General features: G+C 71.3%; 1 protein-coding gene across 1 annotated transcript in view; it reads right to left on the reverse strand.

The window, feature by feature from the left end:
* Nucleotides 1-15,970, reverse strand: part of MUC6 (mucin 6, oligomeric mucus/gel-forming) — a 33,536-nt gene that overhangs the window by 1,430 nt on the left and 16,136 nt on the right. Inside the window, exons 32-43 of the mRNA XM_053900049.1 lie at nucleotides 15,439-15,783; nucleotides 13,666-14,923; nucleotides 12,124-13,383; nucleotides 11,609-11,840; nucleotides 9,788-11,327; nucleotides 8,761-9,618; nucleotides 7,327-8,245; nucleotides 6,987-7,219; nucleotides 4,248-6,705; nucleotides 3,909-4,140; nucleotides 823-3,512; nucleotides 219-483 (exon numbers count right to left, since the gene is read on the reverse strand). Coding sequence (XP_053756024.1) covers nucleotides 219-483; nucleotides 823-3,512; nucleotides 3,909-4,140; nucleotides 4,248-6,705; nucleotides 6,987-7,219; nucleotides 7,327-8,245; nucleotides 8,761-9,618; nucleotides 9,788-11,327; nucleotides 11,609-11,840; nucleotides 12,124-13,383; nucleotides 13,666-14,923; nucleotides 15,439-15,783 — 12,290 coding nt within the window. The remainder of the gene's footprint in view (nucleotides 1-218; nucleotides 484-822; nucleotides 3,513-3,908; nucleotides 4,141-4,247; nucleotides 6,706-6,986; nucleotides 7,220-7,326; nucleotides 8,246-8,760; nucleotides 9,619-9,787; nucleotides 11,328-11,608; nucleotides 11,841-12,123; nucleotides 13,384-13,665; nucleotides 14,924-15,438; nucleotides 15,784-15,970) is intronic.

Raw genomic sequence — 15,970 nt, forward strand, 5'->3', positions numbered from 1 at the left:
AGCTGCTGTCGGCAATGTGTGGGGAGGGCTGGATGGAGCCCAGCCGCGTGGGGAGTGCGGGCTGGGAGAGAAAGGCACGGCCCAAGAGGTCCCAAAAGGCTGGGAGAAAGGGAAGAGGCCGGGGCCACGGGGGGAGAGACCGAGGGTACGCTCCAGAGTCACGAGGCTGCACTGGAGGAAGCCAAGGTGGCAGAGTGGGCCCCAGAGATACTCCTCACCTGGGGACCTGGTCGGAGAGGAGGCCAGGGAAGAGACGGGGGTGCCCCGGCTCGACGAGGACGCCGCAGTGTGGAAGGACGAGCTTCCACGGCTCAAGGTGGAGCCGGGCAGGAACACGGTGGTCGGCGGCACACTGGAGCTAGACTGTCCGGTCGTGAGGTTGGTCACCGGAGAACTGAGGATGGCTGTCATTCCCAGGGTGGAAGACGAGAGGCCGGACGTGGGGATTTCGGAGGTGAGAGACGTGGACTGAGAGGCGGGAGACTGGGAAGACAGAGTGTGGGCTGTGGGGGGGCTGGGTGTGGTCCTGGGTGAGGAAGGCAGGAACGTGGTGCTGGAGGCGGACAAAGTCGACAAGTGAGGTGGGGTGGAGGTGGGGAGAGAGGGAAGGGAGGACCAAATGGGAGCAGAGACGGGTGAGAGAGAAATTGATGCGGTGTGTGCCGCGCTTGGGGTGCCTGAGGATGCGAGGCTGTGGGAGACAAAATTTGACCTGGTGTTGTGAGGAGATGGAGAAGAGGAGAGGGGAGGGCTGGCGGTGGAGTGGGGCTGGTGGGTCTCCGAGTGGGTTGGGGTGACGAGTCGGTGGGTTGTGTGCGTCACCGAGGCCGTGGTGGAGGGGGCAGGGCGCGTGGACCGTGTGGTCTCGGGGCGCGGCGGGGTTGGCCTGGCGGAGGTGGTGCGGAAGGACGTGCCCGTGGGGGGACCCGTCGACCGGGCGCTGGTGGGTAGAGCGGACGGCGTCGGGCCGGAGTGAGTCGTGTGGGGTGTGTGGGACTTGCTCGCGGTGGCCGTGTTTGTCGCGGTGTGTGTCACGGGGGTCGTGGTTCCGGACCTGGGGGGCGTGGGGGAGACGGTGGTGTGGGGAGTGGGTGAGGATTGCGTGTGGACGGGGGCGGAAGGATGTGTCCTGGGCGCGCTGGAGGTTTTGGTGGTGGTGACCGAGCTAGGCGTCTGGGTGGTCCGAGTGAGTGGCGTGGCCGTGTGCGTGGGCCGTGTGCCAGTGCCGGGCACGGTGGGGGTTGCCGAAGAGGAGGGGGGAGGGCTGGCGGTGGAGTGGGGCTGGTGGGTCTCCGAGTGGGTTGGGGTGACGAGTCGGTGGGTTGTGTGCGTCACCGAGGCCGTGGTGGAGGGGGCAGGGCGCGTGGACCGTGTGGTCTCGGGGCGCGGCGGGGTTGGCCTGGCGGAGGTGGTGCGGAAGGACGTGCCCGTGGGGGGACCCGTCGACCGGGCGCTGGTGGGTAGAGCGGACGGCGTCGGGCCGGAGTGAGTCGTGTGGGGTGTGTGGGACTTGCTCGCGGTGGCCGTGTTTGTCGCGGTGTGTGTCACGGGGGTCGTGGTTCCGGACCTGGGGGACGTGGGGGAGACGGTGGTGTGGGGAGTGGGTGAGGATTGCGTGTGGACGGGGGCGGAAGGATGTGTCCCGGGCGCGCTGGAAGGTTTTGCTGGTGGTGACCGAGCTAGGCGTCTGGGTGGTCCGAGTGAGTGGCGTGGCCGTGTGCGTGGGCCGTGTGCCAGTGCCGGGCACGGTGGGGGTTGCCGAAGAGGAGGGGAGAGGGCTGGCGGTGGAGTGGGGCTGGTGGGTCTCCGAGTGGGTTGGGGGTGACGAGTCGGTGGGTTGTGTGCGTCACCGAGGCCGTGGTGGAGGGGGCAGGGCGCGTGGACCGTGTGGTCTCGGGGCGCGGCGGGGTTGGCCTGGCGGAGGTGGTGCGGAAGGACGTGCCCGTGGGGGGCCCCGTCGACCGGGCGCTGGTGGGTAGAGCGGACGGCGTCGGGCCGGAGTGAGTCGTGTGGGGTGTGTGGGACTTGCTCGCGGTGGCCGTGTTTGTCGCGGGTGTGTGTCACGGGGGTCGTGGTTCCGGACCTGGGGGGCGTGGGGGAGACGGTGGTGTGGGGAGTGGGTGAGGATTGCGTGTGGACGGGGGCGGGAGGATGTGTCCTGGGCGCGCTGGAGGTTTTGGTGGTGGTGACTGAGCTAGGCGTCTGGGTGGGTCCGAGTGAGTGGCGTGGCCGTGTGCGTGGGGGCCGTGTGCCAGTGCCGGGCACGGTGGGGGTTGCCGAAGAGGAGGGGGGAGGGCTGGCGGTGGAGTGGGGCTGGTGGGTCTCCGAGTGGGTTGGGGTGACGAGTCGGTGGGTTGTGTGCGTCACCGAGGCCGTGGTGGAGGGGGCAGGGCGCGTGGACCGTGTGGTCTCGGGGCGCGGCGGGGTTGGCCTGGCGGAGGTGGTGCGGAAGGACGTGCCCGTGGGGGGACCCGTCGACCGGGCGCTGGTGGGTAGAGCGGACGGCGTCGGGCCGGAGTGAGTCGTGTGGGGTGTGTGGGACTTGCTCGCGGTGGCCGTGTTTGTCGCGGTGTGTGTCACGGGGGTCGTGGTTCCGGACCTGGGGGGCGTGGGGGAGACGGTGGTGTGGGGAGTGGGTGAGGATTGCGTGTGGACGGGGGCGGGAGGATGTGTCCCGGGCGCGCTGGAGGTTTTGGTGCTGGTGACCGAGCTAGGCGTCTGGGTGGTCCGAGTGAGTGGCGTGGCCGTGTGCGTGGGCCGTGTGCCAGTGCCGGGCACGGTGGGGGTTGCCGAAGAGGAGGGGGGAGGGCTGGCGGTGGAGTGGGGCTGGTGGGTCTCCGAGTGGGTTGGGGTGACGAGTCGGTGGGTTGTGTGCGTCACCGAGGCCGTGGTGGAGGGGGCAGGGCGCGTGGACCGTGTGGTCTCGGGGCGCGGCGGGGTTGGCCTGGCGGAGGTGGTGCGGAAGGACGTGCCCGTGGGGGGACCCGTCGACCGGGCGCTGGTGGGTAGAGCGGACGGCGTCGGACCGGAGTGAGTCGTGTGGGGTGTGTGGGACTTGCTCGCGGTGGCCGTGTTTGTCGCGGTGTGTGTCACGGGGGTCGTGGTTCCGGACCTGGGGGGCGTGGGGGAGACGGTGGTGTGGGGAGTGGGTGAGGATTGCGTGTGGACGGGGGCGGGAGGATGTGTCCCGGGCGCGCTGGAGGTTTTGGTGGTGGTGACCGAGCTAGGCGTCTGGGTGGTCCGAGTGAGTGGCGTGGCCGTGTGCGTGGGCCGTGTGCCAGTGCCGGGCACGGTGGGGGTTGCCGAAGAGGAGGGGGGAGGGCTGGCGGTGGAGTGGGGCTGGTGGGTCTCCGAGTGGGTTGGGGTGACGAGTCGGTGGGTTGTGTGCGTCACCGAGGCCGTGGTGGAGGGGGCAGGGCGCGTGGACCGTGTGGTCTCGGGGCGCGGCGGGGTTGGCCTGGCGGAGGTGGTGCGGAAGGACGTGCCCGTGGGGGGGCCCCGTCGACCGGGCGCTGGTGGGTAGAGCGGACGGCGTCGGGCCGGAGTGAGTCGTGTGGGGTGTGTGGGACTTGCTCGCGGTGGCCGTGTTTGTCGCGGTGTGTGTCACGGGGGTCGTGGTTCCGGACCTGGGGGGCGTGGGGGAGACGGTGGTGTGGGGAGTGGGTGAGGATTGCGTGTGGACGGGGGCGGGAGGATGTGTCCCGGGCGCGCTGGAGGTTTTGGTGGTGGTGACTGAGCTAGGCGTCTGGGTGGTCCGAGTGAGTGGCGTGGCCGTGTGCGTGGGCCGTGTGCCAGTGCCGGGCACGGTGGGGGTTGCCGAAGAGGAGGGGGGAGGGCTGGCGGTGGAGTGGGGCTGGTGGGTCTCCGAGTGGGTTGGGGGTGACGAGTCGGTGGGTTGTGTGCGTCACCGAGGCCGTGGTGGAGGGGGCAGGGCGCGTGGACCGTGTGGTCTCGGGGCGCGGCGGGGTTGGCCTGGCGGAGGTGGTGCGGAAGGACGTGCCCGTGGGGGGACCCGTCGACCGGGCGCTGGTGGGTAGAGCGGACGGCGTCGGGCCGGAGTGAGTCGTGTGGGGTGTGTGGGACTTGCTCGCGGTGGCCGTGTTTGTCGCGGTGTGTGTCACGGGGGTCGTGGTTCCGGACCTGGGGGGCGTGGGGGAGACGGTGGTGTGGGGAGTGGGTGAGGATTGCGTGTGGACGGGGGCGGGAGGATGTGTCCCGGGCGCGCTGGAGGTTTTGGTGCTGGTGACCGAGCTAGGCGTCTGGGTGGTCCGAGTGAGTGGCGTGGCCGTGTGCGTGGGCCGTGTGCCAGTGCCGGGCACGGTGGGGGTTGCCGAAGAGGAGGGGGGAGGGCTGGCGGTGGAGTGGGGCTGGTGGGTCTCCGAGTGGGTTGGGGTGACGAGTCGGTGGGTTGTGTGCGTCACCGAGGCCGTGGTGGAGGGGGCAGGGCGCGTGGACCGTGTGGTCTCGGGGCGCGGCGGGGTTGGCCTGGCGGAGGTGGTGCGGAAGGACGTGCCCGTGGGGGGACCCGTCGACCGGGCGCTGGTGGGTAGAGCGGACGGCGTCGGACCGGAGTGAGTCGTGTGGGGTGTGTGGGACTTGCTCGCGGTGGCCGTGTTTGTCGCGGTGTGTGTCACGGGGGTCGTGGTTCCGGACCTGGGGGGCGTGGGGGAGACGGTGGTGTGGGGAGTGGGTGAGGATTGCGTGTGGACGGGGGCGGAAGGATGTGTCCCGGGCGCGCTGGAGGTTTTGGTGGTGGTGACCGAGCTAGGCGTCTGGGTGGTCCGAGTGAGTGGCGTGGCCGTGTGCGTGGGCCGTGTGCCAGTGCCGGGCACGGTGGGGGTTGCCGAAGAGGAGGGGGGAGGGCTGGCGGTGGAGTGGGGCTGGTGGGTCTCCGAGTGGGTTGGGGTGACGAGTCGGTGGGTTGTGTGCGTCACCGAGGCCGTGGTGGAGGGGGCAGGGCGCGTGGACCGTGTGGTCTCGGGGCGCGGCGGGGTTGGCCTGGCGGAGGTGGTGCGGAAGGACGTGCCCGTGGGGGGACCCGTCGACCGGGCGCTGGTGGGTAGAGCGGACGGCGTCGGGCCGGAGTGAGTCGTGTGGGGTGTGTGGGACTTGCTCGCGGTGGCCGTGTTTGTCGCGGTGTGTGTCACGGGGGTCGTGGTTCCGGACCTGGGGGGCGTGGGGGAGACGGTGGTGTGGGGAGTGGGTGAGGATTGCGTGTGGACGGGGGCGGGAGGATGTGTCCCGGGCGCGCTGGAGGTTTTGGTGGTGGTGACCGAGCTAGGCGTCTGGGTGGTCCGAGTGAGTGGCGTGGCCGTGTGCGTGGGCCGTGTGCCAGTGCCGGGCACGGTGGGGGTTGCCGAAGAGGAGGGGGGAGGGCTGGCGGTGGAGTGGGGCTGGTGGGTCTCCGAGTGGGTTGGGGTGACGAGTCGGTGGGTTGTGTGCGTCACCGAGGCCGTGGTGGAGGGGGCAGGGCGCGTGGACCGTGTGGTCTCGGGGCGCGGCGGGGTTGGCCTGGCGGAGGTGGTGCGGAAGGACGTGCCCGTGGGGGGACCCGTCGACCGGGCGCTGGTGGGTAGAGCGGACGGCGTCGGGCCGGAGTGAGTCGTGTGGGGTGTGTGGGACTTGCTCGCGGTGGCCGTGTTTGTCGCGGTGTGTGTCACGGGGGTCGTGGTTCCGGACCTGGGGGGCGTGGGGGAGACGGTGGTGTGGGGAGTGGGTGAGGATTGCGTGTGGACGGGGGCGGGAGGATGTGTCCCGGGCGCGCTGGAGGTTTTGGTGGTGGTGACCGAGCTAGGCGTCTGGGTGGTCCGAGTGAGTGGCGTGGCCGTGTGCATGGGCCGTGTGCCAGTGCCGGGCACGGTGGGGGTTGCCGAAGAGGAGGGGGGAGGGCTGGCGGTGGAGTGGGGCTGGTGGGTCTCCGAGTGGGTTGGGGTGACGAGTCGGTGGGTTGTGTGCGTCACCGAGGCCGTGGTGGAGGGGGCAGGGCGCGTGGACCGTGTGGTCTCGGGGCGCGGCGGGGTTGGCCTGGCGGAGGTGGTGCGGAAGGACGTGCCCGTGGGGGGCCCCGTCGACCGGGCGCTGGTGGGTAGAGCGGACGGCGTCGGGCCGGAGTGAGTCGTGTGGGGTGTGTGGGACTTGCTCGCGGTGGCCGTGTTTGTCGCGGTGTGTGTCACGGGGGTCGTGGTTCCGGACCTGGGGGGCGTGGGGGAGACGGTGGTGTGGGGAGTGGGTGAGGATTGCGTGTGGACGGGGGCGGAAGGATGTGTCCCGGGCGCGCTGGAGGTTTTGGTGGTGGTGACCGAGCTAGGCGTCTGGGTGGTCCGAGTGAGTGGCGTGGCCGTGTGCGTGGGCCGTGTGCCAGTGCCGGGCACGGTGGGGGTTGCCGAAGAGGAGGGGGGAGGGCTGGCGGTGGAGTGGGGCTGGTGGGTCTCCGAGTGGGTTGGGGTGACGAGTCGGTGGGTTGTGTGCGTCACCGAGGCCGTGGTGGAGGGGGCAGGGCGCGTGGACCGTGTGGTCTCGGTGCGCGGCGGGGTTGGCCTGGCGGAGGTGGTGCGGAAGGACGTGCCCGTGGGGGGACCCGTCGACCGGGCGCTGGTGGGTAGAGCGGACGGCGTCGGACCGGAGTGAGTCGTGTGGGGTGTGTGGGACTTGCTCGCGGTGGCCGTGTTTGTCGCGGTGTGTGTCACGGGGGTCGTGGTTCCGGACCTGGGGGGCGTGGGGGAGACGGTGGTGTGGGGAGTGGGTGAGGATTGCGTGTGGACGGGGGCGGGAGGATGTGTCCCGGGCGCGCTGGAGGTTTTGGTGGTGGTGACCGAGCTAGGCGTCTGGGTGGTCCGAGTGAGTGGCGTGGCCGTGTGCGTGGGCCGTGTGCCAGTGCCGGGCACGGTGGGGGTTGCCGAAGAGGAGGGGGGAGGGCTGGCGGTGGAGTGGGGCTGGTGGGTCTCCGAGTGGGTTGGGGTGACGAGTCGGTGGGTTGTGTGCGTCACCGAGGCCGTGGTGGAGGGGGGCAGGGCGCGTGGACCGTGTGGTCTCGGGGCGCGGCGGGGTTGGCCTGGCGGAGGTGGTGCGGAAGGACGTGCCCGTGGGGGGACCCGTCGACCGGGCGCTGGTGGGTAGAGCGGACGGCGTCGGGCCGGAGTGAGTCGTGTGGGGTGTGTGGGACTTGCTCGCGGTGGCCGTGTTTGTCGCGGTGTGTGTCACGGGGGTCGTGGTTCCGGACCTGGGGGGCGTGGGGGAGACGGTGGTGTGGGGAGTGGGTGAGGATTGCGTGTGGACGGGGGCAGGAGGATGTGTCCCGGGCGCGCTGGAGGTTTTGGTGGTGGTGACCGAGCTAGGCGTCTGGGTGGTCCGAGTGAGTGGCGTGGCCGTGTGCGTGGGCCGTGTGCCAGTGCCGGGCACGGTGGGGGTTGCCGAAGAGGAGGGGGGAGGGCTGGCGGTGGAGTGGGGCTGGTGGGTCTCCGAGTGGGTTGGGGTGACGAGTCGGTGGGTTGTGTGCGTCACCGAGGCCGTGGTGGAGGGGGCAGGGCGCGTGGACCGTGTGGTCTCGGTGCGCGGCGGGGTTGGCCTGGCGGAGGTGGTGCGGAAGGACGTGCCCGTGGGGGGACCCGTCGACCGGGCGCTGGTGGGTAGAGCGGACGGCGTCGGGCCGGAGTGAGTCGTGTGGGGTGTGTGGGACTTGCTCGCGGTGGCCGTGTTTGTCGCGGTGTGTGTCACGGGGGTCGTGGTTCCGGACCTGGGGGGCGTGGGGGAGACGGTGGTGTGGGGAGTGGGTGAGGATTGCGTGTGGACGGGGGCGGAAGGATGTGTCCCGGGCGCGCTGGAGGTTTTGGTGGTGGTGACCGAGCTAGGCGTCTGGGTGGTCCGAGTGAGTGGCGTGGCCGTGTGCGTGGGCCGTGTGCCAGTGCCGGGCACGGTGGGGGTTGCCGAAGAGGAGGGGGGAGGGCTGGCGGTGGAGTGGGGCTGGTGGGTCTCCGAGTGGGTTGGGGTGACGAGTCGGTGGGTTGTGTGCGTCACCGAGGCCGTGGTGGAGGGGGCAGGGCGCGTGGACCGTGTGGTCTCGGGGCGCGGCGGGGTTGGCCTGGCGGAGGTGGTGCGGAAGGACGTGCCCGTGGGGGGACCCGTCGACCGGGCGCTGGTGGGTAGAGCGGACGGCGTCGGGCCGGAGTGAGTCGTGTGGGGTGTGTGGGACTTGCTCGCGGTGGCCGTGTTTGTCGCGGTGTGTGTCACGGGGGTCGTGGTTCCGGACCTGGGGGGCGTGGGGGAGACGGTGGTGTGGGGAGTGGGTGAGGATTGCGTGTGGACGGGGGCGGAAGGATGTGTCCCGGGCGCGCTGGAGGTTTTGGTGGTGGTGACCGAGCTAGGCGTCTGGGTGGTCCGAGTGAGTGGCGTGGCCGTGTGCGTGGGCCGTGTGCCAGTGCCGGGCACGGTGGGGGTTGCCGAAGAGGAGGGGGGAGGGCTGGCGGTGGAGTGGGGCTGGTGGGTCTCCGAGTGGGTTGGGGGTGACGAGTCGGTGGGTTGTGTGCGTCACCGAGGCCGTGGTGGAGGGGGCAGGGCGCGTGGACCGTGTGGTCTCGGGGCGCGGCGGGGTTGGCCTGGCGGAGGTGGTGCGGAAGGACGTGCCCGTGGGGGGACCCGTCGACCGGAGCGCTGGTGGGTAGAGCGGACGGCGTCGGGCCGGAGTGAGTCGTGTGGGGTGTGTGGGACTTGCTCGCGGTGGCCGTGTTTGTCGCGGTGTGTGTCACGGGGGTCGTGGTTCCGGACCTGGGGGGCGTGGGGGAGACGGTGGTGTGGGGAGTGGGTGAGGATTGCGTGTGGACGGGGGCGGGAGGATGTGTCCCGGGCGCGCTGGAGGTTTTGGTGGTGGTGACCGAGCTAGGCGTCTGGGTGGTCCGAGTGAGTGGCGTGGCCGTGTGCATGGGCCGTGTGCCAGTGCCGGGCACGGTGGGGGTTGCCGAAGAGGAGGGGGGAGGGCTGGCGGTGGAGTGGGGCTGGTGGGTCTCCGAGTGGGTTGGGGTGACGAGTCGGTGGGTTGTGTGCGTCACCGAGGCCGTGGTGGAGGGGGCAGGGCGCGTGGACCGTGTGGTCTCGGGGCGCGGCGGGGTTGGCCTGGCGGAGGTGGTGCGGAAGGACGTGCCCGTGGGGGGCCCCGTCGACCGGGCGCTGGTGGGTAGAGCGGACGGCGTCGGGCCGGAGTGAGTCGTGTGGGGTGTGTGGGACTTGCTCGCGGTGGCCGTGTTTGTCGCGGTGTGTGTCACGGGGGTCGTGGTTCCGGACCTGGGGGGCGTGGGGGAGACGGTGGTGTGGGGAGTGGGTGAGGATTGCGTGTGGACGGGGGCGGAAGGATGTGTCCCGGGCGCGCTGGAGGTTTTGGTGGTGGTGACCGAGCTAGGCGTCTGGGTGGTCCGAGTGAGTGGCGTGGCCGTGTGCGTGGGCCGTGTGCCAGTGCCGGGCACGGTGGGGGTTGCCGAAGAGGAGGGGGGAGGGCTGGCGGTGGAGTGGGGCTGGTGGGTCTCCGAGTGGGTTGGGGTGACGAGTCGGTGGGTTGTGTGCGTCACCGAGGCCGTGGTGGAGGGGGCAGGGCGCGTGGACCGTGTGGTCTCGGTGCGCGGCGGGGTTGGCCTGGCGGAGGTGGTGCGGAAGGACGTGCCCGTGGGGGGACCCGTCGATCCGGGCGCTGGTGGGTAGAGCGGACGGCGTCGGACCGGAGTGAGTCGTGTGGGGTGTGTGGGACTTGCTCGCGGTGGCCGTGTTTGTCGCGGTGTGTGTCACGGGGGTCGTGGTTCCGGACCTGGGGGGCGTGGGGGAGACGGTGGTGTGGGGAGTGGGTGAGGATTGCGTGTGGACGGGGGCGGGAGGATGTGTCCCGGGCGCGCTGGAGGTTTTGGTGGTGGTGACCGAGCTAGGCGTCTGGGTGGTCCGAGTGAGTGGCGTGGCCGTGTGCGTGGGCCGTGTGCCAGTGCCGGGCACGGTGGGGGTTGCCGAAGAGGAGGGGGGAGGGCTGGCGGTGGAGTGGGGCTGGTGGGTCTCCGAGTGGGTTGGGGTGACGAGTCGGTGGGTTGTGTGCGTCACCGAGGCCGTGGTGGAGGGGGCAGGGCGCGTGGACCGTGTGGTCTCGGGGCGCGGCGGGGTTGGCCTGGCGGAGGTGGTGCGGAAGGACGTGCCCGTGGGGGGACCCGTCGACCGGGCGCTGGTGGGTAGAGCGGACGGCGTCGGGCCGGAGTGAGTCGTGTGGGGTGTGTGGGACTTGCTCGCGGTGGCCGTGTTTGTCGCGGTGTGTGTCACGGGGGTCGTGGTTCCGGACCTGGGGGGCGTGGGGGAGACGGTGGTGTGGGGAGTGGGTGAGGATTGCGTGTGGACGGGGGCGGGAGGATGTGTCCCGGGCGCGCTGGAGGTTTTGGTGGTGGTGACCGAGCTAGGCGTCTGGGTGGTCCGAGTGAGTGGCGTGGCCGTGTGCGTGGGCCGTGTGCCAGTGCCGGGCACGGTGGGGGTTGCCGAAGAGGAGGGGGGAGGGCTGGCGGTGGAGTGGGGCTGGTGGGTCTCCGAGTGGGTTGGGGTGACGAGTCGGTGGGTTGTGTGCGTCACCGAGGCCGTGGTGGAGGGGGCAGGGCGCGTGGACCGTGTGGTCTCGGTGCGCGGCGGGGTTGGCCTGGCGGAGGTGGTGCGGAAGGACGTGCCCGTGGGGGGACCCGTCGACCGGGCGCTGGTGGGTAGAGCGGACGGCGTCGGGCCGGAGTGAGTCGTGTGGGGTGTGTGGGACTTGCTCGCGGTGGCCGTGTTTGTCGCGGTGTGTGTCACGGGGGTCGTGGTTCCGGACCTGGGGGGCGTGGGGGAGACGGTGGTGTGGGGAGTGGGTGAGGATTGCGTGTGGACGGGGGCGGAAGGATGTGTCCCGGGCGCGCTGGAGGTTTTGGTGGTGGTGACCGAGCTAGGCGTCTGGGTGGTCCGAGTGAGTGGCGTGGCCGTGTGCGTGGGCCGTGTGCCAGTGCCGGGCACGGTGGGGGTTGCCGAAGAGGAGGGGGGAGGGCTGGCGGTGGAGTGGGGCTGGTGGGTCTCCGAGTGGGTTGGGGTGACGAGTCGGTGGGTTGTGTGCGTCACCGAGGCCGTGGTGGAGGGGGCAGGGCGCGTGGACCGTGTGGTCTCGGGGCGCGGCGGGGTTGGCCTGGCGGAGGTGGTGCGGAAGGACGTGCCCGTGGGGGGACCCGTCGACCGGGCGCTGGTGGGTAGAGCGGACGGCGTCGGGCCGGAGTGAGTCGTGTGGGGTGTGTGGGACTTGCTCGCGGTGGCCGTGTTTGTCGCGGTGTGTGTCACGGGGGGTCGTGGTTCCGGACCTGGGGGGCGTGGGGGAGACGGTGGTGTGGGGAGTGGGTGAGGATTGCGTGTGGACGGGGGCGGAAGGATGTGTCCCGGGCGCGCTGGAGGTTTTGGTGGTGGTGACCGAGCTAGGCGTCTGGGTGGTCCGAGTGAGTGGCGTGGCCGTGTGCGTGGGCCGTGTGCCAGTGCCGGGCACGGTGGGGGTTGCCGAAGAGGAGGGGGGAGGGCTGGCGGTGGAGTGGGGCTGGTGGGTCTCCGAGTGGGTTGGGGTGACGAGTCGGTGGGTTGTGTGCGTCACCGAGGCCGTGGTGGAGGGGGCAGGGCGCGTGGACCGTGTGGTCTCGGGGCGCGGCGGGGTTGGCCTGGCGGAGGTGGTGCGGAAGGACGTGCCCGTGGGGGGACCCGTCGACCGGGCGCTGGTGGGTAGAGCGGACGGCGTCGGGCCGGAGTGAGTCGTGTGGGGTGTGTGGGACTTGCTCGCGGTGGCCGTGTTTGTCGCGGTGTGTGTCACGGGGGTCGTGGTTCCGGACCTGGGGGGCGTGGGGGGAGACGGTGGTGTGGGGAGTGGGTGAGGATTGCGTGTGGACGGGGGCGGAAGGATGTGTCCCGGGCGCGCTGGAGGTTTTGCTGGTGGTGACCGAGCTAGGCGTCTGGGTGGTCCGAGTGAGTGGCGTGGCCGTGTGCGTGGGCCGTGTGCCAGTGCCGGGCACGGTGGGGGTTGCCGAAGAGGAGGGGGGGAGGGCTGGCGGTGGAGTGGGGCTGGTGGGTCTCCGAGTGGGTTGGGGTGACGAGTCGGTGGGTTGTGTGCGTCACCGAGGCCGTGGTGGAGGGGGCAGGGCGCGTGGACCGTGTGGTCTCGGGGCGCGGCGGGGTTGGCCTGGCGGAGGTGGTGCGGAAGGACGTGCCCGTGGGGGGACCCGTCGACCGGGCGCTGGTGGGTAGAGCGGACGGCGTCGGGCCGGAGTGAGTCGTGTGGGGTGTGTGGGACTTGCTCGCGGTGGCCGTGTTTGTCGCGGTGTGTGTCACGGGGGTCGTGGTTCCGGACCTGGGGGGCGTGGGGGAGACGGTGGTGTGGGGAGTGGGTGAGGATTGCGTGTGGACGGGGGCAGGAGGATGTGTCCCGGGCGCGCTGGAGGTTTTGGTGGTGGTGACCGAGCTAGGCGTCTGGGTGGTCCGAGTGAGTGGCGTGGCCGTGTGCGTGGGCCGTGTGCCAGTGCCGGGCACGGTGGGGGTTGCCGAAGAGGAGGGGGGAGGGCTGGCGGTGGAGTGGGGCTGGTGGGTCTCCGAGTGGGTTGGGGTGACGAGTCGGTGGGTTGTGTGCGTCACCGAGGCCGTGGTGGAGGGGGCAGGGCGCGTGGACCGTGTGGTCTCGGGGCGCGGCGGGGTTGGCCTGGCGGAGGTGGTGCGGAAGGACGTGCCCGTGGGGGGACCCGTCGACCGGGCGCTGGTGGGTAGAGCGGACGGCGTCGGGCCGGAGTGAGTCGTGTGGGGTGTGTGGGACTTGCTCGCGGTGGCCGTGTTTGTCGCGGTGTGTGTCACGGGGGTCGTGGTTCCGGACCTGGGGGACGTGGGGGAGACGGTGGTGTGGGGAGTGGGTGAGGATTGCGTGTGGACGGGGGCGGAAGGATGTGTCCCGGGCGCGCTGGAGGTTTTGCTGGTGGTGACCGAGCTAGGCGTCTGGGTGGTCCGAGTGAGTGGCGTGGCCGTGTGCGTGGGCCGTGTGCCAGTGCCGGGCACGGTGGGGGTTGCCGAAGAGGAGGGGAGAGGGCTGGCGGTGGAGTGGGGCTGGTGGGTCTCCGAGTGGGTTGGGGTGACGAGTCGGTGGGTTGTGTGCGTCACCGAGGCCGTGGTGGAGGGGGCAGGGCGCGTGGACCGTGTGGTCTCGGGGCGCGGCGGGGTTGGCCTGGCGGAGGTGGTGCGGAAGGACGTGCCCGTGGGGGGACCCGTCGAGCCGGAGCGCTGGTGGGTAGAGCGGACGGCGTCGGGCCGGAGTGAGTCGTGTGGGGTGTGTGGGACTTGCTCGCGGTGGCCGTGTTTGTCGCGGTGTGTGTCACGGGGGTCGTGGTTCCGGACCTGGGGGGCGTGGGGGAGACGGTGGTGTGGGGAGTGGGTGAGGATTGCGTGTGGACGGGGGCGGAAGGATGTGTCCCGGGCGCGCTGGAGGTTTTGGTGGTGGTGACCGAGCTAGGCGTCTGGGTGGTCCGAGTGAGTGGCGTGGCCGTGTGCGTGGGCCGTGTGCCAGTGCCGGGCACGGTGGGGGTTGCCGAAGAGGAGGGGGGAGGGCTGGCGGTGGAGTGGGGCTGGTGGGTCTCCGAGTGGGTTGGGGGTGACGAGTCGGTGGGTTGTGTGCGTCACCGAGGCCGTGGTGGAGGGGGCAGGGCGCGTGGACCGTGTGGTCTCGGGGCGCGGCGGGGTTGGCCTGGCGGAGGTGGTGCGGAAGGACGTGCCCGTGGGGGGACCCGTCGACCGGGCGCTGGTGGGTAGAGCGGACGGCGTCGGGCCGGAGTGAGTCGTGTGGGGTGTGTGGGACTTGCTTGCGGTGGCCGTGTTTGTCGCGGTGTGTGTCACGGGGGTCGTGGTTCCGGACCTGGGGGGCGTGGGGGAGACGGTGGTGTGGGGAGTGGGTGAGGATTGCGTGTGGACGGGGGCAGGAGGATGTGTCCCGGGCGCGCTGGAGGTTTTGTTGGTGGTGACCGAGCTAGGCGTCTGGGTGGTCCGAGTGAGTGGCGTGGCCGTGTGCGTGGGCCGTGTGCCAGTGCCGGGCACGGTGGGGGTTGCCGAAGAGGAGGGGGGAGGGCTGGCGGTGGAGTGGGGCTGGTGGGTCTCCGAGTGGGTTGGGGTGACGAGTCGGTGGGTTGTGTGCGTCACCGAGGCCGTGGTGGAGGGGGCAGGGCGCGTGGACCGTGTGGTCTCGGGGCGCGGCGGGGTTGGCCTGGCGGAGGTGGTGCGGAAGGACGTGCCCGTGGGGGGACCCGTCGACCGGGCGCTGGTGGGTAGAGCGGACGGCGTCGGGCCGGAGTGAGTCGTGTGGGGTGTGTGGGACTTGCTCGCGGTGGCCGTGTTTGTCGCGGTGTGTGTCACGGGGGTCGTGGTTCCGGACCTGGGGGGCGTGGGGGAGACGGTGGTGTGGGGAGTGGGTGAGGATTGCGTGTGGACGGGGGCGGGAGGATGTGTCCCGGGCGCGCTGGAGGTTTTGGTGGTGGTGACCGAGCTAGGCGTCTGGGTGGTCCGAGTGAGTGGCGTGGCCGTGTGCGTGGGCCGTGTGCCAGTGCCGGGCACGGTGGGGGTTGCCGAAGAGGAGGGGGGAGGGCTGGCGGTGGAGTGGGGCTGGTGGGTCTCCGAGTGGGTTGGGGTGACGAGTCGGTGGGTTGTGTGCGTCACCGAGGCCGTGGTGGAGGGGGCAGGGCGCGTGGACCGTGTGGTCTCGGGGCGCGGCGGGGTTGGCCTGGCGGAGGTGGTGCGGAAGGACGTGCCCGTGGGGGGACCCGTCGACCGGGCGCTGGTGGGTAGAGCGGACGGCGTCGGGCCGGAGTGAGTCGTGTGGGGTGTGTGGGACTTGCTCGCGGTGGCCGTGTTTGTCGCGGTGTGTGTCACGGGGGTCGTGGTTCCGGACCTGGGGGGCGTGGGGGAGACGGTGGTGTGGGGAGTGGGTGAGGATTGCGTGTGGACGGGGGCAGGAGGATGTGTCCCGGGCGCGCTGGAGGTTTTGGTGGTGGTGACCGAGCTAGGCGTCTGGGTGGTCCGAGTGAGTGGCGTGGCCGTGTGCGTGGGGCCGTGTGCCAGTGCCGGGCACGGTGGGGGTTGCCGAAGAGGAGGGGGGAGGGCTGGCGGTGGAGTGGGGTTGGTGGGTCTCCGAGTGGGTTGGGGTGACGAGTCGGTGGGTTGTGTGCGTCACCGAGGCCGTGGTGGAGGGGGCAGGGCGCGTGGACCGTGTGGTCTCGGGGCGCGGCGGGGTTGGCCTGGCGGAGGTGGTGCGGAAGGACGTGCCCGTGGGGGGGCCCCGTCGACCGGGCGCTGGTGGGTAGAGCGGACGGCGTCGGGCCGGAGTGAGTCGTGTGGGGTGTGTGGGACTTGCTCGCGGTGGCCGTGTTTGTCGCGGTGTGTGTCACGGGGGTCGTGGTTCCGGACCTGGGGGGCGTGGGGGAGACGGTGGTGTGGGGAGTGGGTGAGGATTGCGTGTGGACGGGGGCGGAAGGATGTGTCCCGGGCGCGCTGGAGGTTTTGGTGGTGGTGACCGAGCTAGGCGTCTGGGTGGTCCGAGTGAGTGGCGTGGCCGTGTGCGTGGGCCGTGTGCCAGTGCCGGGCACGGTGGGGGTTGCCGAAGAGGAGGGGGGAGGGCTGGCGGTGGAGTGGGGCTGGTGGGTCTCCGAGTGGGTTGGGGTGACGAGTCGGTGGGTTGTGTGCGTCACCGAGGCCGTGGTGGAGGGGGCAGGGCGCGTGGACCGTGTGGTCTCGGGGCGCGGCGGGGTTGGCCTGGCGGAGGTGGTGCGGAAGGACGTGCCCGTGGGGGGACCGGTCGACCGGGCGCTGGTGGGTACAGCAGGCGGTGGGACAGAATGTGTTGTGTGTCGTGTGTCGGACGTGCTGGATATAAGTGTTGTGTGTGTGCTCTCTTCAGGGTGGAGTGTGGAGTGTGTCATCACGGGACTTGTGTGTTGGC

The sequence above is a fragment of the Panthera pardus genome, unplaced genomic scaffold (assembly GCF_024362965.1).
Source record: "Panthera pardus isolate Hobbes unplaced genomic scaffold, ASM2436296v1 HiC_scaffold_12, whole genome shotgun sequence".
Lineage (NCBI taxonomy): Eukaryota > Metazoa > Chordata > Mammalia > Carnivora > Felidae > Panthera > Panthera pardus.